Source organism: Arvicanthis niloticus, chromosome 9 (assembly GCF_011762505.2).
Source record: "Arvicanthis niloticus isolate mArvNil1 chromosome 9, mArvNil1.pat.X, whole genome shotgun sequence".
NCBI lineage: Eukaryota > Metazoa > Chordata > Mammalia > Rodentia > Muridae > Arvicanthis > Arvicanthis niloticus.
Window position 1 is genome coordinate 79303548 of NC_047666.1, and position 23543 is coordinate 79327090.

The 23543-nt window shown below is 42.7% G+C and overlaps 2 protein-coding genes across 7 annotated transcripts in view; one reads left to right on the forward strand and one right to left on the reverse strand.

The window, feature by feature from the left end:
- Pyroxd1 (pyridine nucleotide-disulphide oxidoreductase domain 1) lies at nucleotides 1–15906 on the forward strand. 2 transcript variants are annotated; one of them, XM_034512180.2, is made up of 12 exons: nucleotides 1–175; nucleotides 1864–1944; nucleotides 2909–3028; nucleotides 5433–5561; nucleotides 7646–7719; nucleotides 8592–8752; nucleotides 10159–10259; nucleotides 11042–11174; nucleotides 12127–12239; nucleotides 12785–12907; nucleotides 14567–14704; nucleotides 15430–15906. In XM_034512180.2, the coding sequence occupies exons 1-12, from the start codon at nucleotides 101–103 to the stop codon at nucleotides 15676–15678; spliced, it is 1497 nt and encodes a 498-aa protein (XP_034368071.1). In that variant the 5' UTR covers nucleotides 1–100; the 3' UTR covers nucleotides 15679–15906. The 2 variants fall into 2 exon arrangements, with proteins under 2 accessions (XP_034368071.1, XP_076796906.1); XM_076940791.1 differs by lacking the exon at nucleotides 1–175 and adding an exon at nucleotides 614–758.
- Nucleotides 15893–23543, reverse strand: part of Recql (RecQ like helicase) — a 24200-nt gene continuing 16549 nt past the window's right edge. For 3 of the 5 annotated variants that reach the window (XM_076940789.1, XM_034512179.2, XM_034512178.2), the window contains 10 exons: nucleotides 22624–22790; nucleotides 21805–21886; nucleotides 20766–20914; nucleotides 20559–20676; nucleotides 19941–20079; nucleotides 18760–18851; nucleotides 17675–17894; nucleotides 17283–17412; nucleotides 16486–16549; nucleotides 15893–16133 (listed from right to left, as the gene is read on the reverse strand). In XM_076940789.1, coding sequence (XP_076796904.1) covers nucleotides 16120–16133; nucleotides 16486–16549; nucleotides 17283–17412; nucleotides 17675–17894; nucleotides 18760–18851; nucleotides 19941–20079; nucleotides 20559–20676; nucleotides 20766–20914; nucleotides 21805–21886; nucleotides 22624–22790 — 1175 coding nt within the window. In that variant the 3' untranslated portion in view covers nucleotides 15893–16119. Of the gene's footprint in view, nucleotides 16134–16380; nucleotides 16550–17282; nucleotides 17413–17674; nucleotides 17895–18759; nucleotides 18852–19940; nucleotides 20080–20558; nucleotides 20677–20765; nucleotides 20915–21804; nucleotides 21887–22623; nucleotides 22791–23543 lie in introns of those variants that run through there. The other 2 variants (XM_034512174.2, XM_034512175.2) reach the window with 1 other exon arrangement.

The following is a 23543-nucleotide window of genomic DNA, read 5'->3' on the forward strand; positions in this document are numbered from 1 at the left end:
GACCGAGCGCCGGAAGTGACTTTGCGGGCAGCTACCCTTCCGGGTAGAAGAAAGTTGGCACTTTCACCAGTGTACAGTCAGCCACCAGCCGCCGGGGACCATGGAGGCCGCGCGACCGACAGGGACATTCGTGGTGGTGGGAGGCGGCATCGCTGGCGTCACGTGTGCCGAGCAGGTTCGTCGGCGCGCGCTCCGCCCCCTCTGGACCCTGGAGGCCCGGTTGCGGGAGACTGCAGCCGGACGGCTTCGCGGGTCGCTCTTCCGGCCCTTCGCCACGACCCCTCGGCTGCGCAGCCGGTCGGGATGCTCCGCAGAGCTCTGCTGGAGCGGCTCGGGGACCGGGCGGAGTTGGAAGTGCCTGATTAGCTAGGAATCCAAAGGCGAACCAGACTCCGGGCGGAATGGTGTGCAAATGGGCAGGAGGCCTTGGCATTTGGACAGGAAATCCTCTCACCTTTCAGATTTGCATCACACATGAAATTTAGTTTCTTGATAGGCACCACGTCATTAATAAATAATTCTGACGTAACCTTGAACTCCAAAGATAAAATTTCACGTCCAGCAGAAGTTTGGGGCAAAGGACTACGGATGAGGAATTTCTAATTATGTTAAACAAATGGATCAGATGTGTTTACATGTGCATATTACAAAACGAACTATTGTGTTGCGATCACTATCCAACAAAGTCACCAGAAATAGTAGAAGGAAGTGTTTTGAGTTGTTAAACTTGGGTGGTGCATCTTCCGTTTACTCATCAGGTAAAGAGTTCATGTTCCAAGTTTAGTGGTCAAATAGAAACAAGTCGCGTCATCACTGTGTTAACTTGATCTTAGGAGTCACTGGTAGGAGTGAATTAAGGTAAGGGTTAAATTAACTTCTCTCAAACAAAGAATGTGCAAAGATTTACCAGATGGAGAAGAAAAGCACATTCCACAGTGTAGCCTGCATGGGAAAAAAAAAAAAAACATAATTTAAAATGCAAGCAGTGAAGCTGACAAGAGACAGAAGCAAGGAAGACTGACAGCTCAGACCACATAGGCTGCTATGACACACCGTGTTTAATGAAAGTCTGCAAATAGATGGTTTTGAGCTGGGGAGTGAGGTGTGCAAATGAAAGCTTTATAGGTGCGATTAGCTACAGTGTTTGTGTTAAGGACAAATGGTCGACAGTTGTATGAAGCAGGAAGCTAACTTGTAGATAGTTCTCAGGAGTATAAAGTTCTGGGGACTTGATCCAACAATGAATATACAAGATAGAGTACAGAATACGAAAAAGAAACAAAGGCAGAGAGTGGTCAGGTATAGGAAGTTCAAATGGGTTGAGTCAAAGGACTGTTAAATGTCCTCAGAGCATGTGATTGTTATATGTGATCAGAGCTAATGTTAAAATGGCTCTGTCTTCCCTGAATATGTACTAGTCAGAGAGGCAGTGTGAAGGCTATGGAAAGAGTCGTGCTGAGATTCTGTTTCATATCAGAGCTTTGCTTTAATTTTATCCTCAGTAAAGACAAGTAAAAACACTATTTTAAAAATGAATGGAAGTAGGCAGTTTGTAATTGGCTGTGTAACTTTAAACTGGTATGCAGAGTAAGTCGACCAAAAGTACTGCTGTAGTGGTGTTACATGTTGAGGTCTTTGTTCACCTGTAACATGACTGTATTGTTCATCTTATCACTGTAAGGGTTTAACATTACCAGCGCTGTACCATTGTGGACAGCACTCAGAACAACACGATTTTACATGTGAAGCACTGAAGTTTTATTACCTACACTGCCACAGCATCATAACGACATCACTTACACAGTAGTTCTTTCAGTAATGCCTAATGCTATTTCTCCTGTCCTTTCTCCTTTTAAAATTCAGCTGGCTATCAGTTTCCCAACAGAAGATATTCTCCTGGTCACAGCGTCTCCTGTTATCAAAGCAGTTACAAACTTCAGACAGGTGAGAAACTCTGTGGAACAATCAACTGTGTTTACAAAGATGTAACACACTTCCCTTTCACTGAATTTGTTGTGTCTTGAGAAGTCTGAAGCTTTTTTTTTCCAGTAAAAGTCTATATGTTCGAGGCCAGCCTGGTCTACCGAGTGAGTTCCAGGACAGTCAAGGCTATACAGAGAAACCCTGTCTCAACCCCCCCCCCCCAAAAAAAAAGTCTATATGTTCAATTGTTCAATGTATATTAGATACGGTTACTTTTAACTGAACTAGAAAATTCTGAAGTTTTACCTTTTAATGAGGCAAATGTCACTGTGTGTATTCATATAGGTCTCTAGGTTCCTTGGTGACTCGAAAATAAATGTAAAAAGCTCCTGAAGATAGGCATATTGCAAAAGCCATATGATCAGATTTCCATGCAGTGTTCGAGGAGCAGACAAGGCTAGTCACTGGTCTGCAGGGTTCTGTGTTCCATCACACATTAGCGAGTTTGATCTGTGGGGTCTGAAGGATTGTTTGTGGCCGAAGATCTGACGGCAGAGCCCAGTTCTCATTCCACTGTATAATGCATGTGTTAATCCGCTTTCTATCAACATGGCAAAGTGCCAGAGAGTGTCAACCTCAAGGGACAAAAGAGGAGGAAAGGGGTCTGTCAGTCCGTGATTAGGTGGCTTGAGCATCACAGCCAGTGTGTGGTAGAACAAAGGTGCCCACTGCACACAGGCTGGGAAGCAGAGAGAGGAGCCACTGAGTTGTGGTGTTCTTCTACAAGGAGCCTAATGTCCTTGCTTTAGGCTTCACCTCCTAGAGAGATGGCCAGACCTTTAACTTGTGGGTTTTGGGGAGATATAAGAGATCAAACCACAGCAGTACCGTGGGCTAGCCTTGTTTGTGAGCATGAAACAGCACTACGAGACAAAGGAATAGCCCCTTAAAACGTGCACTTAAAAGTCTATTTGCTCTCATAAAGGTTTCTAAAGTACTGGAAGAATTTGATGTTGAAGAACAGCCAAGTACCATGCTGGAAAATCGCTTTCCCAACATTAAGGTCATAGAATCTGGAGTAAAGCAGCTGCACAGTGAAGAACATGTAAGACTTTTTCTTTTTCTTGTTAAATGATATTTTTGTAATGTTAAGTCCCAGGGTTTGCTTCTTTTCTCCTTAGCATACTTCTGTCGTCACCATTGTCTAAGCCCCTAAACTGTGTAGGCTAGAGGCATCAGTCCCTGTTACTAGAAAATGTACCTGTTGGGAAGTCTGATGGTGTTTGTAGAATACGCATGATCCCCGGCCCAGCACAAGGTACTGACATGCAACAAGAATAACACAGGGTAGTTGGTCCTATGAACTGTCAGTGTCGGGGGAATGTAGACTACATTATAATAGTGTACAAAAGGTACAGTCATGAAATTACCATCAATGCTCAGATGGCTGGGATCTAGTAAGATTTCACAGAGGGAGCAGCAAGCTTGAGCTGGGCTTTTTAAAGATAGTGAGTTAGGAGTTTTGTAAATAGAGAAGGACATTCTGAGAACCGCAGGCCCCACAGAAGGCAACAGGGAAGGCAGATGGTGAGACAGGAGGATTATCCGGGTGTGGGAGAGGAGGCTGGTGAGCAAGTGGAAGTCAATAAGATTGCGTGACCTCAGCTTGGCTTGACAGCCATTTGTCATTGTAAAGGTGTGGCTAGTACAGGATTTTAAGTGAGATACATCTAACATTAACGTTGAGGCCAAGTAAAGTCTTGGCCAACCTCAGGTTACAGCCCACTTGCAGTTCCCAGGTTGGCAGGGACAGTATAATTGGAAAAGGTTCCAGGTTTGAGCTAGATTACCAACTCCTCCGGGTGTTGTTCCTCTCACACATGAGAACAGGTAAGGAGTCTCAGGGATGCTGTGTCCACTGTGAGCTTTCAGAAGGATGGAAAAGGGTGTTTATAGCTGTTTCCACAAGCAGCTCTTAAGTTATGAGTAAATCACAGTTCACTGAAAACAAAGGAAGAGCACCTTGTTCCATGAGAACTTGAACTCCACATCCCAGTGAGTGTTCCTTGTTATGGAAACATCCCAGATAAGAGCTCAGTTATTTCTACAAGTGGAAGTGAGCTCTTAAAGGCATAGTACACAGGGACACTTGAAGATCAGAATGACTCCAGGTGACATCCATCGAAAGCATCCCATGTGTGATTCCAGGCTCCATCGCTTCTGTGTCACCTGTTAGTTAATAGGAATTCTGGCTTTTGTTCTCTTGGAGCTCAGACTGTCCTTGAACTCCTGATCCTCTTGCTTCGCCTCTCAGTCCTGAGACAATAGATATGTCACCGCTATGCCAGCTTGGACTTCCACAGCTAGCATAATTAGCTGATTAAAAAGTTAGCAATAGCTGATTCAAAAAAATAGCTTTGCATTTTAACCCCTCTAAATGTGAATTAGTTTAAAACTTTGGACAGTCACTCTGCCTTCTGTTTGCCAGACCAGATTCTGAAGGAAGACTGGTATGAAATTTCTGTATGAGCTACACTATATTAGATTATGGGGTTACTCATTTGTGCAAAGTATTGTGGGTAATGAAAGCCTCAGTGGGGAGTGAATGCCATGATTGCCAGACTTTACACATCACACATCTGGCACAGTTGTGAACCCATTCACTGGCCACATTCTCACAGTGGCAAATACCACTTGTTTGCCTTCTAAAAGGTACTAGTTATATGTGGACTTTTTATTCCACATTAAGGAACAAAATGTAATTTTAGACCCACTAATGTTGACATAACTTTAAAGCCACGGTGCGCTAGTTTTTGAGGCTAGCATGTTCTTCACCTGGCTTAAAACAACATCACTCCATGATCAGGCCTGGTGCACACCTATGATGCAAGCACTTTGGAGGGGAGACAGGAAAATCAGGGCTTCAAGGTCATCATCAGATACACAAAAAATTAGAGGCCAGCATTGGCTGTATGAAACCCTGCCTCAAAAACACGACAAAAGCATTTTCTTAAATGTATACATTTTTTAAAAGTGCACACATATAAAAATCCTTACTATTAAAGCTAGCAAATACTACTAAAGCTATTATCATTTGTACTTAATAATAAAAATATTATTTTAATACTTTTAATGTTTTATTTTTAAAAAGACAAACTATAACTTCAGCATGCACTGATCATTTGAACCCATTACAAATATAAAGATTATTAAGGTATAAAACAATTAGAATCACATAGTCTTCAGAGGCAGGGAGAAAAAAGATCATTTTAATTTGAAGTCAGCGTAATCCTGAGATTTTCTTAATGCAAATCTCTTTGTTTCAGAGGAGGCAGCCGAGTTTCCATCTGATTCTCCACATAAATTATGGCCAATGCCCATCACCGTCCTCAGTTAGCTGTAATCGGTCTAACTGAGCATGGAGCGCCCCCAAGAGGCAGCCTCTAGTAGATCCTGGTTTGCTTTTGTCTAAACCTTTTCCTTCTGCTTTTCTTGCCCTGTATTTACAGTGCATCTTCACAGAAGACGGCCATGAGTATGTATATAAGAAACTCTGTCTGTGTGCTGGAGCTAAGCCGAAGTTGATCTGTGAGGGAAATCCATATGTACTAGGAATCCGAGATACAGACAGTGCTCAGGTAATGTCTTCAGGGTGAGTCTGACGGGAAAGAGGTTTCCTTGTAAATCGAGTGCTTTACTGACCATGAACTCCTACAGCGTCACACAGAAGGCAGTTCTTACCCATCATCATTCAGAGGCACAGGATGGTTGTTTTACACTGCCAACTGCACTTTGCTAATGAGATACAAAGTCAATGCTTGGGGTTACCCTTTATATCAACACACGTTCATCGATCCATATTGGGATTGTGAGATTTGCAACTAAACAGTATAACAATCATGCCTCCAACAGTAAAGCATACTGAAGTTTCCCAGTAATTCCCCAGCAAGAAATAACATCAATGATATTTGCAAGGTCTTTGTAGCACTTGCTTGGCTTGTTGCTCTGGCCTGTCACAGGCAAAGCCTCCCATGCCTACAATCCTTCCATGTAGCCTGGCAACCTTAACTTTAAATCATGTCAGGGTTTATCACCCCTTGTTACTAAGAAGCTTTCTTTCATCTCCACATCCAATGAGGGTAAGATTACTTTCCACTTATATGGTCCATATTCTTAAAAGCAGCTAATAATTTTCTCCAGGCTACTGTTGCCTTAATTCCTTGAGAATTTAGAGGAAACTTTAGCAGAGCCAACTGGCTTCTTATGAACAGTTAGGCTCACATGACCAGAGCACACTTGTGATGGCTTCAACTTCGCCTTCTAGTCTACAAACTGACTGACTCCTCGGGATATTGTGTGTGACTCCCAGGAGACCCTGCTACAAAGGCAGCTGCATGTGTGAAGGGGAGGCATATAATATTATCTGGGGTGCATATGGATGGTGTAAAAAGGCGGAGGGGGGGCATTGTGTCAATTTTTTTTTAAACATTCAGAGAATATGGGTCAATTTAGACAACAGTATCCCATGTTACGGGTTGGGAGGAGGAGGAGAAAGGGATGATTTCCCTATTCTAGGGTAACTACTGATGCTCCCTGTGTATAGTTGCTGTAAGGCAGTGCTTCTCAGCCTTCCGAATGCTGTGACCCTAGTACAGCACCTCATGCTGTGAGGACCGCTAACCATAGCATTATTTCACTGCCACTTCAGATTTGCAATTTTGCTAGTTATGAATCATAAGTATGTGATGTTCAGGATATCTGATATGCAATCCCTGTGAATGGGTCCTTTGACCCACAGGTTGAGAGCCACAGTTCTAAGGTAAAGAAATACTCAGTGCATCCGGTGTGCCTTTCATCTCCGTGCCTGTTTGCTATGCAGCTTCCTTAAGGCCTATGAGAACTGTGAGTCAGTTTTAGTCGATGATGTCAGTTTTTATAGGAACTTAATGCCTGCGGCTGTTTAGAGAGGAGCAATGAAATCTTTGTTCTGATGTCATTCTAGAGCAAGGAACACCTGTACTTGTAAAAGTGTCAGAAAGAGGACCACAGGCTACTTGGAGCTCATTTTAATTTGGGGGGGGGGGAGCTGGGGTGGGGGCTGGTATGAGGAAAGGTGGTGCAAGAGGCAGGAATTGTCCTAAAATGGTAACATTTCCTAGTTAATGTTACACTGTTTCTGTCCCTGCTACTCTTCAAGCTTCCTGGACATGGTATCCGCCATTCCTACATAACACTGAAGATGTGGGGCCTCTGTTCTTTCAGTGTGCATCACAGGGCATAGGAGGTTAAGTAGCTCACCCCAGTCATCTTGTTAGTAACTGCTAAAGCCAACGACTCCTAGTCCATGTGCCCTGCTTCTCCGGCCCCAGAACTGCAGGAAGTGAGGGACTCTGGGGAAGCCTGTAACCAAGGCCTGCCTGCTGAAAGTAGTGGATTCAGTCATAACTGGGTGTGTGGTGATCAAACAGTGTCTCTTGCTGAGGTTCGCAGGGCCTTAAAATGTGACAGAAAGACAAGGAACTCTAGAGAGGTGCTGCTGTCATGACCACAAGTGACATCCTAGGCACAAAGGGAGCCCATAATGGTAATCAGGACTGGATGCCTTAGCACAGGGGAAATAAGTTTTATTTTGTTGTCCCCTGTAAAATACCCGTGATTCAGATATCATCAGTGATGCCTGTATGCTGTCAAAATGCTATCTCATTATGTCTTCCTAACACAGGAATTCCAGAAACAGCTTACAAAAGCCAGGAGGGTGATGATTGTCGGGAATGGCGGCATTGCTCTGGAGCTGGCGTACGTACGTCTCTAACACTAAAGGACCCTGTTAGGTCGCATCACTATTGGCAGATGGGAAAGACATCTCAAAAGAGAAATAGACATGCTTTACCTATATTTTCAAAGAGAAAGCCCACTTTACTATTTAGCTTTTGTGGAACCCCAACTTGCAGACACAGTCCCCTAAACAGACAAGGTCTAGAATGTGTTTGACCTGGGTAGGTTTGACTCATGATGTGTTCTACAAGTGAACACTGATACTGATCTACATGTGTGTACCTTTGGCAGTTTCTAGTCACTGTTTCTACATCACCTGTCTAGCTGGCCAAACCCAGTTTGTCATGCTCATTTGGATGTCTTAATTTGTGGTTTGAAGAAATGAGAACACATAAACACAAAATATTTTCATCCTAAGAAATTTCAAGTTTAGTACATCCTTAGAATTTAAAGCCAGTGATAGTTCTTTACAAGTGCACGAAGATGTTAGCCTGCAAATCTCCTTTGCGCTTTCTTACCCGCAGCTAGAAGAACCACGGAATGAAGCAGTGTCTTCAGTTCTGTTACGTTGCACCCATCAGTCTATCCTTACTGTGCCCTTTGCAGCCAGATAAAGTGCTGCTTACCCCTCGAACCCCTGAAGCACAGTGACAGGGTGTTGGTGTTCACTGACCCCCAAAATAACAGTCATTGTGATATATAGCACGCCGTCACTGGGTTTACTCAGTAGATACGCCTGCTTTAGTATTCATTCTCCTCTAACTCTTACTGTCCCTAAAGTGAACTACGCTCCTCTGTGCAGTCCATGGCCATTACCTCTGCTGCACAGAACAGGAGTTACTTGCAGGATGTCTCCTTGGCTTTCCCACAGGAAACTGTACCATTACTCCTAGGTATGAAATTGAAGGCTGTGAAGTCATTTGGGCCATAAAGGATAAAGCCATTGGGAATACATTCTTTGATGCGGGTGCAGCAGAGTTTCTGACTTCCAAGCTCATGTCTGAAAAATCAGAGGCCAAAATTGCACATAAAAGAACTATATATACAGTTGAAGGTAAGTGCAGTATCTGGCTCATTTCATTCACAGGTGAAAAACTCTTTTAACTATAAGAAAATTCAGTAAAAAGTATTCAGGAGGCAGGAATGTGGGTATTTATTTCTTTATCTTTATATGAAATGTTCAGATTAGAAAATACATAGGGACTGAAGAGATGGGACAGTGTAACTATTGACCTTTCAGAAGACCCAAAATTAATTCCATAGAATTAAGACATGGAAGCCCACTACATCTGTAACTCTGGTTCCAAGGGACCCAGCACCCTCTCCTGGCCTCCAAGGGAACCAGGAACATGAGTGGCGGACAGATATACATGCAGGCAGAGTACCCGCACACATTTTATTAAAGTGTGAACGGGCACGGTGGCATGCGCCTTCGACCTCAGCACACATGTGGAGGGCTGTCTGAGGCTAGGCAGCCAGGGCTACAGAATAAGAACCAATCTCAAAAGCAAAACAAAACGAAATCTGAACAACTTTCTTTTAAGTTAATTAAACATAGAAAATATACACAATATAAACGGAAATTTTAAATAATTGACAAGCCCTTTTGCAAAACAGTTGCTGCAATTGAGCAGTGCCCATGACTATTTTCTACAAAATTCACTGAGAACATTATTAAGTAGTTTAATTTTAATAATCTTCCAAGAAGTTCTGGCTTATAAAACTTAAGGTGAATTTTTCTAAATTTTGGAGTCAATACAAATTGACAGAATTCAAAATCTAATAGCTAATTTTTGTATTCTTTAAATTAGCAAATATGTAACACTGAGAAGACACACTGGGTGCTTACAGACAATGTGTAGGTGCAAGGTCACCTGCTCTGCGGCTGTGTCCCAGAGCACTCAATAAAGCTGCTAATAGTGACAGGGCCACCATGCTGCATGTCTGCATGTGATAGTACCACCATGCTGTACACCTCCATGTGACAGTACCACCATGCTGTACACCTCCATGTGACAGTATCACCATGCTGCACACCTGCATGTGACAGTGCCACCATGCTGCACACCTGCATGTGACAGGGCCACCATGCTGCACACCTGCATGTGACAGGGCCACCATGCTGCACACCTGCATGTGACAATGCCACCATGCTGCATGTCTGCATGTGACAGCCACCATGCTGCACGCCTGCACGTGACAGTGCCACCATGCTGCATGTCTGCATGTGACAGTACCACCATGCTGTACACCTGCATGTGACAGTGCCACTATGCTGCATGTCTGCATGTGACAGTACCACCATGCTGCACATCTGCATGTGACAGGGCCACCATGCTGCACGTCTGCATGTGATAGTACCACCATGCTGCATGTCTGCATGCAAGAATCAGTACACTGCACAAAGGCTTGGAGATTCTTTGCCCAGCAGTTTTAAAGTCATCTGTATTCATTTCTTAGAAGCCAAAAAGGAAACAAGAACCAAATCTAAAGTTGATTATGTGGGCAGTGCCCTTGGACCAGACTGGCACGGTGGCTTGGCTTTGAAAGGAACTGAAGAGGTAAGTAAGTTCCAATAAACCATGTCCAAATGCCAAATTTCTGGGTCACTTAAGTATACCATGCAGGAAAGGTCTTCAAAGCACTGTCCCTGTTGGCCACCCAAAACAGCAAATAAGAAATTTGTCTAAGATAGCTGTCCAGCCTTCTTGTTAACTGGAGACACCGACATACAGACTACATGGAGAACTGCAGTTCTCATCTTCTGCTATAGGTCACTTAGATGCTCACACTGATCTTACAAAGGGTATTAGGTGGAGTCAAACATGTATTTCATATTTGTAACTGAATAAGCAGATGACTTGCTGTCACTTATCTTGACATGTACTTTAATGTTTTAGGTTACAAAAGAAGCTGTCATTCAAATATTGCAGGAATATAGGCATACTGTATTTACTTTGAAACTTTCAGGTTTAAGTGGTGGGAGGGGACCGGCTAAATGGATCTAACTGGGGATAGAAATGACATGAAATCGTTCTTGCTGGACTCTTGGGTCTCCTAAAATTGCTCTTTTAACATTGGGGGTTTTAAGAGTGAACACTGCTGTCTGCTGTCTCCTCAGTGCCCCCTTCTGATATGGCCCACGGCCAGGTGGGCCGCGATGCAAATGTCATCTCTTCCACTTGCCATGTCATGCTTGGCCTTTCCAGTGCTGGCTGGCTCCTGCTCACTCCTGCTCAACTCACTCTGAGAGGCTTACCTGGAAGCATCAGTGTGCTGTATGTGTCACTGTCTACACAGGCACTGCCTCAGTCGTGCTGACCAGTATTTATTTTGCTTCCAGTTTTCTCACAGTATTCACATTGAAACCAAATGTGAAGTCAAGAAAATCTACCTTCAAGAGGAGTTTAAGATTATGAAGAAAAAGTCCTTGGCTTTTCCAAAGGATCACCATAAGTCAGTTACAGTTGATAAAGGTAAAAGAAAAATTATTACTTAAGTTAATCTTGCTGTATTTTAAATTGCACATGTTCATATAAAATTTGGTCAAAAAACCATCAGTAACTACAGGCCCACATTTCACTACTTACTGGGTAGTTTTTCTAATAAATTCCATGTTATGCAACTTTCCATTTTATTTGGGTTGACAGTATTTAGACCATCATAACCCAACCCAGTCAGTCAGATCAAAACAAAATAGAAGCTTTCATAAGAAACATGCCTTCTATATTAAATTTTAAAATCTGTGTATCTGGGACTAAGTGCAGATCCCTGGACTTACTCTACACCACTTGTGAGGTGTAAAATCCTCCACACACAGTCCACTGCCATCAGGCAACTAATGTTCTATAGTCTTCTAGTTTTTTTGTAGGAAAAGGGATGGGAGAGTTCATAGACAGACTAAACAGTGAGGGATAAACACCAAGAAGAAGAAGTAGAGGGGCTGGAGAGATGGCTCAGTGGTTATAAGACTGCTCTTCCAGAGGTTCTGAGTTCAACTTCCAGCAGCCACATGGTGTCTCACAACCATCTGTAATGGGATCAGATGCTCTCGTCTGGAGTGTCTGAAGAGAGGGACTGTGTACTCAAATACATAAATCATCGAAAGAAAAAAGATAAAAAGAAGAAAGAGTAGGATTAAGCGCTGAGTGACATGAAGTGTTAATCAAATTGCTTCACAAGTTATTTAGAAAGTGGTCATGTCTATACCCATGTCCAAAGACAGTGCTCAGTCTCCCTTAGAGCACCATGCTTTCGAGCACAAGACTGTGTCATTTCCCTCAGTGTCCCAGCCAGAGGGCCTTCAGAAAATAAAGCGGCCTTCCTTCCGAAGCTGTCTGCCTTTCTTTCTCTGTAACTGTAACGTTCACATGTTATTATGGATAACTGCTGAGATGACACTTAAGAATCTTTTTCTCTTCTTTAAAGAAACGTGGCCTGTGTATGTGGAATTGACCAATGGGAAAATATATGGCTGTGATTTCCTCGTCAGCGCTACGGGAGTCACTCCAAATGTACACACTTTTCTCCATAGAAACAATGTAAGGTGAATTCTATCCACTTACCTATTTCCTGTAGTCCTAATCTTTATTGTGTCTAGGTTTCAAACAGCCATTATTTTAGTATTAACTGTAACCTAACATGGCAGCAATACTTGATGTACAGTATTCTCTTCTACTTAGCACCCTTAAGTAGTTAATATCCAGCCTAAGACCATCTAGAGCCAGAGTGTCCTGCTTGTTTAACAGCTGGTGACAGACTGACCTGTGAGTTCTCAGGAGTAAAGCCTACAGACTGTTGTATTAGCATTTTAGCTTTGGAAGTCTTAAAGAATGTTCTTCTGATTAGCGTTGGGGTAAACATTGACTATTGAGTATTGTTGATGTTGAAATTCTGGGACATTTGGATCTGTTCAGTAGGAACTGAATCCCTGGACAGTCTGGCCCAGTATGTGCACTCTGGCAGTTCCTTCTACCTTTTTGATTAGAGATTGGCATTTGTTAGCATGTACAGGCCTGACTTGCTCATGAGAATGAAAAGTTGCTTTCTGATCTTGTCATCCTTATGCTAATGAAAAGTTGTTCAGTTTGATCTAGGAGAAGATGGTGGCCTGAGAGTGGATGACCAGATGCGCACATCACTTCCTGATATCTACGCTGCTGGAGACATCTGCACCGCATGCTGGCAGCCAAGTCCAGTCTGGCAGCAGGTGAGCCTGCACATGTGTTTCTGTCAGTCCGTGTGCAATAAAGCACCAGCTACCAATGAGTCCAGTTATCTGTTCCAGCTTTTCTAATTTAAGTTGGAAGCCAGTGGAGCTGATTTCTGATAAGTAACTAGATTCCCATGTTAAAGTTACTTAATGTTACAGTAGACTGAAATGTTTTTAATTTATAAAGTTGTGGGTGTTAACCTTGCCCCTCCAGAGCAATTATATCTTTATGTCATAATTTGAAATGGGAAAAACAGCTCAAAATAAAGATACCCCTTATTCTGAATCTCCTGGTTTCACATCAGGATTTGCTTTACATCACCCACAATGCAGAGTAAAGGAGTTTCAGGCTCAATGAACTCTGTCAGATGTGTCCAACCCCATGGTCAATAGGCTTGTACCCAGGATAGCTATGAATGTAGCCTGGCATAAAGTTTTGAACTGTGATCCTTTCAAAACTTGGTCACTCAGCTCTCCAGTATGATCTGGAATCAGTATCCGGCCACAGTAATCAGAGGTCAGACAGGCCCACTAGGTAGTTCCAGGGCTCTGGCTCTGCAGGCTCTTGAGGCCCATCTGGCTGTGCTACGCTCTGTCTGCTCTATCGCAGAGACCTTGTTTCATCAAACCAGAGACTGAGTAAAAGTGAACAGTTCTGGGCATGCCCAGAGCTCATGCTGCAGCTGTGATTTGTACAGGAGGTCAGCATAGGGACACCCTCCACACAGAGGGGTAGACAGAGGCAAGTGATCACTTAAAGCCAGCCTGTCCTCCCAATCGCCATGGGGCAGAGTTAAGTGTTTATTTCAAGTGAAGAACCTGAAGCTGAGAAAAGTTAAACATGTAAATGGTTTATTAGTATTTTACTCTCCTGTCACTCTTACTATTTCTGTCTTACATCAAGAGAGTTAAAAAAAAACCTATAAAATGTTATGAAAACATAATAAAGGAGAGACAAGCACTGTCATAAAAAAGTTGAGGTGACTTGTGAGAATCAGTGCCTAAAGTTCACATGTGTCTGTCTGACCAAAGTCAGCTCAGAGGCTGTCACTAAGAAGCAAAGGCTTGGGGACAGGATCAACTTTGGAGCAGAGACTGATGACATTTTGTCCCCATAACACCTAAAATGCTTCATTATATTAGTGAAAATTATATTCAAATATACAGCCAAGTATTACCCCTTCATGTTTGATGCACTAACTTAGAATTAGCAAATCCCACCTTGACTGGTATTCACTTATGGCCACGAAAGATAACAGTAGCTAGAACAAACTCATTGGAAGTACACTTAAGGGAACTTACAAGATTGAAACTTTAGTGCAGAGGAAGTAGTTAAAGTGAATATAAAAGCTTTTGCCACAGAAGTGTGAAGACCAGAGATTTGAGTTCCCTGAACCCATATAAAAGCTGGATTCAGCACAAGCTACTATAACCCTAGTGAGCCAGGAGGCCAGCTAAGCCAGAGTACTCAGTGGAAAAACAACGAAATAGACCCCACCTTAACAGAGTGGAAGTCAAGGACTCAAGGCATCTACTGACATTCATACGTGCACTATGGCACGTGTGTACCCATATTCCTGCTCACGAATATGCCCTGAACGCACGTGTACACATTTTCCAGATGATAACCAGAAGTACCATTTCCTACTATTTCAGATGAGATTGTGGACGCAGGCCCGGCAGATGGGGTTCTATGCAGCCAAGTGCATGGCTGCAGCTAGTATGGGACACCCTATTGACATGGATTTCAGCTTTGAACTGTTTGCTCATGTCACAAAGTTTTTTAACTATAAGGTAAGATGGTTAAGGGAATGGCTATCCTTTTGGCTTGGAAGTATGGCAACTATGGCTCTTTTCTCAAATAATTATAGTTTCAGTGATGTCAAAAATGACATTTCAAGGACTGGAAAGATGGCTCAGTGATTATTGCTAACCTTTAGAGGACCTGAGTTCAGTTCCCTGTTCCCACTTTAGAGAGCTAGCTCATAGCCACCTATAACTCCAGGCGATCTGACCTCCATGGGCACCTACACACCCATGACATGAGCACACATGTATGTATGCACACACATACAAGAGCTCTGACAGATGATTACCCTTTTCAATTCTCTTCATTCTGAGATAGGTCTCATTTGTCCAAACATGCCAGCAAGTCTCAATTCCTTATTAAATCTTTAACCCATGATTCTAGGAAAATGTGGGTTCATTTTGTGTGCGCTCATTCATGACACAGCTCTACTGTTCTAAAGACTTCATCTATATTTTCTACTTTTAATGTTAAAATATTAATGATGAATATAGTCACTGACTTTTTGTTAATATGACCATAGCTGTGTGGCAGTATTATCTACAGAGTATGTTCATGCCATTGAAATGCTTTCCTTGGAGCCCTCCCACTGTAACTATAAGGAACAGTTGTTTCTGTCTAAATTAACATGACCCAGGTAGCTTGAACATTATGTTATTTGGGGGAGTCGGAGGGAGCTGCTCAGAAAAATGACTTTTTCATTGTGATGCAGGTTGTGTTGCTGGGAAAATACAACGCCCAAGGCCTGGGCTCCGATCATGAGTTAATGCTGAGGTGCAGCAGAGGACAGGAGTATGTCAAAGTCGTCATGCAGAATGGACGCATGATGGGAGCTGTCTTAATTGGTGAAACGGACTTAGAGGAAACATTTGAGAATTTAATTTTAAACCAAATGGACCTTTCATCATATGGGGAGGATCTTCTGGATCCAAGTATCGACATAGAGGACTATTTTGACTAAAACTAGAATCTCTTCAGGAATACAAAGTCCAAAATAAGGAGAAAACAAAGTCCATGGGAAGACTTAACAACCACACAGAGTGAATGAGCTCTCAGAAAATGCAGAAGCCAGATTCGAGATTGGAAAGAAATAAAGATAATTCTTAGGATGAATTCATTTAATGACTAATTTGCAGATGCACGTTCCTAATATAGAGTTGACAATAAACCTTGACTCATACAAATGCAACCAGATCCTTTATTTGCCTGAACATCAAAGTAAGGCTGGGGTTTCAGGAGGCTTGCTGTCTTGATTTACTTAGAATGTGCAGAACCTTCTTGCTGATACACAGGTACTGATGAATTACTGTTTTTATCTGAATTACAACAGCAGCTTTTCTCACCAGAAGTCGTCTACATTGCTCAGCTTAAAATGTCACCCACTTGGAAAGGTGAGCCCATGTCAGCATAGGACTGCTTTAAAGGAGAGTCACATCAGAAGATAACAGCTCGTTACAGCAAGGCAAGGGGCTTACAAAAGTTATGTGGACTTAATGTGAGATATATTACATTTAGACAACTTTACATAAAAGTTGTATTGTTCATTATTGTATAAGGTAAGCTCTGAAAATACAGGTTTATATGTATAAAACATGAAGTTGTTTCAAAAATTATAGCTGATTATAAAAATGACCCCAACATATATATACATAAACAGTTATATGTGCAAGATTAAGTAACACTCAGGCGTCATCAAGTTTTCTTTTCTTAGCGCCTATGTTCTTAGAGCCAGACGGCTGAAGCCTGTTTTTAGACTTCTGGAAGTTACCTGAACTTTTTTCTTCCCCTTTCAAATCCACTTGTTGGAACTGACAGGCTTCAGATGATGCAGCCTGCAACAGAATGACAAAGCAGTCCCCTGGTAAGCTTCAGCCACCCAGTTTTCTCATGAGCTCAGCAGTCTCAGAATACCTCTTCAGAATCATCAGCTCTTTAAGGGGCCTGGTTCCTGTCTACACATTCCTAATCGAATATGGGCAACTGTCTTTAGTAAAAGAGGGTGTTGTAAAGGGTGAGTCCATGCCACCACAGCGGGCACTCTGAAGAGGACATGCAGCTCCTAGAGGCTGCACAGCACTCACTGAACAGGCCTGCTGCCTCTGGAGAGCAGACTTTATTTGTTTTGGCATTTTTACTCATTTATGGTGTACATATATGCCCACTGTGGATGTCAGAAGACAGCTTACAGAAATTGGGTCCTCTCCTCCACTAGAGGGCAGAATTCAGTCTCAGGGATGGAGCTCCAGTTGTCGGGTCACAGAAAGGACTTCTATTACTAAGCCATAGTAATAGACTGCAGCACAGCCTTCTTAACCAGAACAGAGCCCAGCCAGTATTATAAGGGAAGTATCTCAGGGACTAAGACTTTAATCTGCAGTCCTCACATTCCAAGTGGTTACAGCCCCCTATTCTATACTGGGCCAGTCTAAAGCACTGCACTCTTATCTGTCCAAAATCAAAACATAGTAAGAAAACTGACATCATTTGTGTCTAACTAAACCTAGTAAAGAACTACAGAAAAGCCCAGAGGCCTCAGACACACACTGAAAATGAATAGCCAGTTACCCTACTGCTGCTCTGTATGGATCTCTTCACTTGCATGGTGACATCATGGGCTTCGTTGCTGAGAAGGCTCGCTCTGGGTCCCACCTTCAGATACGAGATGGTAGCATAAGCCGTGAAGCTGTAGTCTTCTCTGTGGAAGAAAGAGCCACAGAAAACTTGAAGGAGTCACAGAAAACATTGTTAAAACATTGATATAAAAAACACACTAGACCAGCACAAATACAATCCTTAAAGGAAACAGGGTGGGGCTTTTTGTTTTAACTTTTTTGACTTTGTGATCAAGGTCTAAGACTTAGGCAAACTGTTTCCTATAATGCTTCACATCAGATAACTGTAAAGCTCCAATTACGGTGGAAGAAACAAGAAGACACGGCAGACAAATGGGCTGTTACTTGAGATACTGCTGCAGAAGAGCATGTGCGATGATTTTCTCCAGGTCCTCTCGGGGAAGGGCCGGGGCAGCAATGCCAGCCACTCTGAACTTGGCTGCTCCCTTTCCCATCCAAGCATCAATCAGCTTCAGTGGGGTGAGCTTCTCATTCAGTCCTTCGGCCTGCTTCAGAATCTTGATCAGGTCTCGGCAGTGCTGTGTTACATTCTTTTTCTCAAACACTGCAAGGACAGACATGATGGGCAACTGGGATCTAATGGTGAGGGCAGGAAGCCATCTCTGGTTCAACTGGCCCAGCACTGCGGGCCCCTTACACATACTTTTTTTAATGTGCTCGGAATTAAGACCAGAGTGTTCCTCAAGGCTTTATCACCAGAGCAAATTCTGTTCCTAAAACACATGTAGGGATTGTGGTAATGTCAAGAAAATGACCTATCAAAGACCGAAGTGTGCTCCGGTAACAAGTGTCTGCCAGATGTCACTGGGAGGTGAGCACTGCAGGACAAAGTGCTCCTCACTCTCGTATCTCATTCTGCCCATCACACACACTATGACAGCCAGTCTGGGCTCCTAGAGAACATGCTAAATACAAGTCCCCAAACACTAGACTTAGCATCCTGACTTACACGCTGGATCATGTCCGTTTGGTCTCTATAAGAAAGCCTTCTAAACTAGTAAATCAGTATCTGTAGCTAAAAGTGCAGAGACCATCCACTGAAGCATCAGAACCCTGCTCAGTCCAGCTTCTCAAGAACACAGCACCAAGACATGGGCTCCTGTCCTGTGATAAGCCACTGACCAAGAACAAAGACTAGGAAGTACTAGAGATTGCCTTTCCTTATGTAACAGTATTTCTATTTAGAGGAATTCTAACTTAGTTCTTTAAAAATGTGATGCCCTCGTGTATCAATATAAAATGTGTCATACATATTTGACCTACCTGTGTTTTCAATGATTTATATTGCTTTTGAATTTGGAAAATTCTTATCAGTTTGTCTTTGCAATCTTTTTGGAGGGTCTAACCTTCCCACATGAAGCCTCACTGCATTTAGCCTCTCAAGAGTCTAAAACAACAAACAAGCTTACAAACGTCTTTACAGCAGTTGTCACACATTTTGTTACAGGCGGCTGCATTCCACACTTCATCGAAATGCTGTGCTATTAACACACGGCGACACCTGCAGGCACAAGAGAGAGAAGTTACTAATCTAATCAAGTTTCCAGACTGCTTCAGAGCACATACATATCCTGCTGGCTTTCTGCTGCTGTCACAATAGTCCCACAGATGTAGTGACTAGGACCACACAAGTGTACTACCTCACCACTGTGTAAAAAAAATCTTGGTGTCAAAGTAAAGGTGATGGCAGGCTGGGATGTTTCTGGAAGCCGTAGTCTCTGTGCCCTTAATGCTTTCTAGAGGCTGCCCACACTCCTTGGTTCCTGGCCCCCTCCACCTTCAGAGCTATCAACTATGACCTCAGTCTTCTCTCAACACACTGACCTCTCTACTCCCTCTGCCACTTAAGGACCTGTGACAATAATGAACCCACCCAAGGAGTCTCAAGTGGCTCCTAGTCTACCAGCAATGTGTTGACAACCACTGCTTCTGAAGTTATCTGTCTCACTTTGAGGAGAATGTCTTGATGATGAAGTCATTTCTTTTATTTTAGGCTAAATCTGAAAACAGTCTTCATAGAAGTCTCCTGGGCCTTTAAAGAAATTTTCACCTTCTCCTTTCCTTTGACTACTGAGGCATCAGTTGGAAAGCAAATACCATTTTATCACCAGCAGGTCACTGCTTACTTCAGCACTTCTGAGCTGTTCTGTGTATGACAGGTAATAAGACATGGGATGGTCAAGGCCCCAGGGCCTACAGGGAGCTGAGTGCTGTAAGCAGAGACTGCCATGTATTTCCTAATGAGAAACTTGACCCCACCCTGGATTATTCAGTGACTCATAACCAGGCTGAATGGACTTGTCTGAACTTCAGTCCAAAATGCCTATCTTCCAAAACGCCTTTCCACAATCACTATAGACAGCTAAACATCAGAGCCAAGGGGAAAAGGCTTCATTCAGAGCCTTCAACAGACTGGCCTTGAGGATCATCTCAAAGACAAAAAGTGTCTTTTCTTAGATGAAGGCAGTCAGGGGTCCAGGGCTGCGCCACTGTAGGCATCTGCCTTTCCAGTGCTCTCCAGCACTACTGCAGTGAGTGTATTCAGCGGGTACTGAACACGTGACACCTTACAGGGAGGCAGAGGACTCACTTGCTGATATTCTGGCAGTATGACACCATCTCATACAGCTTCTGCTGTCCCACATTCTCCATGACCACCATCGAGCTGATTCTGAATATGTCTCCAAAGCCGTAATACAGAATGCAATCTGCTCTGGAGTCATCGCGACCTGTGCTTTGAGGAATCTTGGGATTGCATCATAGATTTTAAAAACCCAGAACATGCAAAAATATGTCAATTGGCTGACAGAGTTTCTCAATACAGCTAGAAGTTTTTATATGTGAAGTTAATCTGCAAGAGCTACCCTGGAGGTTTTAAATGACTATAAAGAGACCCATCAAAAATCAGCTGGTTAATACAGAAAGAAGAATGTCCATGAGTGTTCACTTATTTGGTTGTACATGTGAATCTACTAAGTAAAAATTCCAAAGCCAGACATGAACATCATATCTCACAATAATACATGAGAAACAATTTTTAACATCCCAACAGAATGTGCAAGAATAATATAAATATGTATAAATCTAATTTTTAAAAACACTTGTTCTAAAAATTAGTACCTAAAAACAAGTATTAAAAACTCAGGATTCTTGAGCACATCCTCTGTAAAGCCTGCTGAGATTATTCCTGGATTGGAAACCTACATACCGGCACGCCCACTCTCCTGATAGTAATTCTCCATGGATTTGCTCATTGAATGATGGATGACGAACCTCACGTCTGGCTTATCAATTCCCATGCCAAATGCAACTGTTGCCACTACCACCTAAAATGTGTTAATATTTGGTCTGTTAATTAAGACAGTTAAATATTTTTAAAAGTAAATTAGGCTTTCAAAAACTACATATACTTTACCTGAAGCTCATTGGCTGACCATTGTGTATGAACCTTGGTCTTATCTTCTGGTTCCATATTGGCATGGTAAGTGCCCGCATGAATTCCCAACTTTTGTAAACTAATGGTAACTTGTTCAGAATCTTTCTGAGAAAAGCAGTATATGATTCCTGTAGTAAAATATGGCCAAGTATTAGATACACATGCAGGCTAAATTCCTGGGAGTTTAATGTGTAACATGCTCAAGACACTGAGTAAGTACAAGGCAGAAAGGGGAAAGGAGTTATAAAATCCCAAGCCCCTAAGCACATACTGACTATTGAGTATAATCCGAGGTTGGATATACAGCTTGCCAGAAATAGAAATGAGCCCTGAGCCACCTGCTGGGGTTCCCAGGACCTCTCTTCTCTCTGCAACTTTATCCCCACTACACAGCACTTCTTAATCTGATGTAAATTCTGTAAGATGATGTGAAGACTGAGTCTGAATAATCTGTCTTGGTGTGGCTAAACTTTCCATCTCTAGGAGTAGCCATAGCCCAGGGGTGTAGGTCTGCCCTCCAGGAGGGACACACAGCTGTAGCCTCTTAGATGTACTTAACTCAGGAATTCCTTTTACCAGAACACCATTACTCTCTACTAACACCCTAAAGGACAGTGCTGAAGGGATACTAGGCTTCAATCTCACTGGTGTAATCCTTAGTCCTGGAACTCAGAAACTGATGCTCCCAACTTCACCCTCCTTCACCTGGCAAGTATGTAGAGTGCCCTCCTGTAAGGTACTGTGTCTTATATCTCCTCAGAATACTGAGGCTCACTCGGTGGGGTACACAACAGACACTGACTAACTTGTCAACAGTACTTAACATAGTCATCTACTCCACAGGAGGAAAAGCAGGCGACTTTCACTCCAACTGTGACAGGGATGTCACACATAGCCCCCTGGACTAAGTGAATGAATTTGACCTCATGTTCTGGTGTCAGTCATGTATCACTGGAGGGATCATGTCATTTCATAAACTCTGAAAATCTTCCCCAAGTTGATTTGCTTTTAGCATTACCTGATTGTCCTCTGTACCGTCCGTTAATGAGCTTTACAATGTCCTCAGTAAAGTCTTCAGCACTTGAGGGCTTTTGCCGAACCTACAGAAAGCTGTCTCATTAAAAAGTAGACTCAGTGCCATACAAGTTGTACCTGCTAACAACCTCTGAGGTGTGCTTCCTTCCCTCTTGGGTAGTGTCTCTTCCTGTCACTCTTCCTGGCCTCAAAAGACTCACCCATCTGACTCATCCCTGCCTCTCTCTAGCCTCTGTCCTTCATTTTCAGACCCGAATCTTCCAGAGATGAGGAGGTATAGAAACAACAGGTAATCTGTGAAGATGGCGGCTTTTCTATTGTTTGACGCTTTAATAAAAACATGAAGCACAGTATGGATGCAATGAAAATGCAGAGATTAAATCTGCCCTTAAAGCAGTGTGAAAGAATTCAGAAAGCCACTGGGATATTTTACCTTCAAGCATATGTATTGGATAAAATCCACATGGGAAATACTGGAAAACTCATTAGTGTGTATTTATATTTCTATTACTTAGTTACACAGATATCAGTAGGGCTCTTGGTTTCACCCCTCCTTACTCTCAATCCTGTGCAAGAAAGAAGTTAGCAAATATACCCTACTTGTTCATATTGCATATAAAAGACAGTATCATTTAACATGGTATAGTTTTCTATTTAGCATAATGTGGATTATGCTGTACAAGACACAGGTAAACTAAAGCACTAATTTATTAATGTCCTAATAATTACTTCATGACCTTAAAACTGTTTATACTAAGTTATTATGTCATAAACCCAATGAAGAAGTATAACCTTTGTGTACCTCATAATAAAGATTTGGTCGGTTGAAAGATGCTGTAAAGGTCAAACATTTTTCCACACACAGGATTTTCTGTGCATCCTTCAAAACATGGTTGGTTGCTGTTGCAGTGAGCCCAATCAGTGAGGTGTTGGGAAACTGGCGCTTTAAGATGCCGAGGGCCTTATAATCTGAAAAAGAAGACAATGGTCTGTCTGTCCCGCAAAGAAATAATGAGTCAGATCTTTAACAGCACAGATGAATGTCGACAGCCATCTCATTTTCTTGCAGACTTAGCTATAACTGAATTCAGAGGCTTTGATGCACTTTTCTTCAGAAATAATGTTCTTGACAGAGGTCACATTAATTCCCTGTTGAAAGCAGGTGTTGTGCAGCTCATTCCTCTTGACTGAAACATTCCTGGCAGGCCATTCCGGCTCAGAAAACTAACGTGACTGAAAAGGCATCTCTCTGAGGTTACATAAGTAAGCAATCAGTGGGAGAAGGGAGGCTCTCCAGGAGTGGAACTGCCTGTAAGTTCTACCCAGGACTCCAGCATTCATGAGTCACCCATGCACCTGTACGTAATGAAAATCCCATCACTTTACCAAGCTGGACTTGTGTAGAACTGTTCTTATGTCCTTGCCTTCTCTATCTGGGTAAATAGCAGTGATCGCCCCAGAAAAGGTCGTGCAATAAGGGACAATAAGTGCATGCTGTCAAGCTATGCACTGTGGTATACTTGTTAGACAAGGGGCTCAAAAGACAGTGAGTCATCAGAGCACTTAACTCTATTGCAAAGAGCTAGAAGACGCCATCCATCATCTGTGTGATCACCAGCAATCCTACCACCTGGTACCACTCAAAGAGTATCAGTTCAGAGCAGGAGACAATGTAAGGCCACTGCTTTAGGAAGAACCTGCTTCTGAGACACCATTCTGACC

Bases quoted from the DNA above. Each gene is read 5' to 3' on its own strand.
- Pyroxd1 (XM_034512180.2), top strand. From the start codon at position 101: ATGGAGGCCGCGCGACCGACAGGGACATTCGTGGTGGTGGGAGGCGGC. The intron at 1,945-2,908 runs GTGAGAAACTCT...GCTCTCATAAAG, and splicing joins CAGTTACAAACTTCAGACAG to GTTTCTAAAGTACTGGAAGA. The intron at 12,240-12,784 runs GTAAGGTGAATT...AAAGTTGTTCAG, and splicing joins CTTTTCTCCATAGAAACAAT to TTTGATCTAGGAGAAGATGG.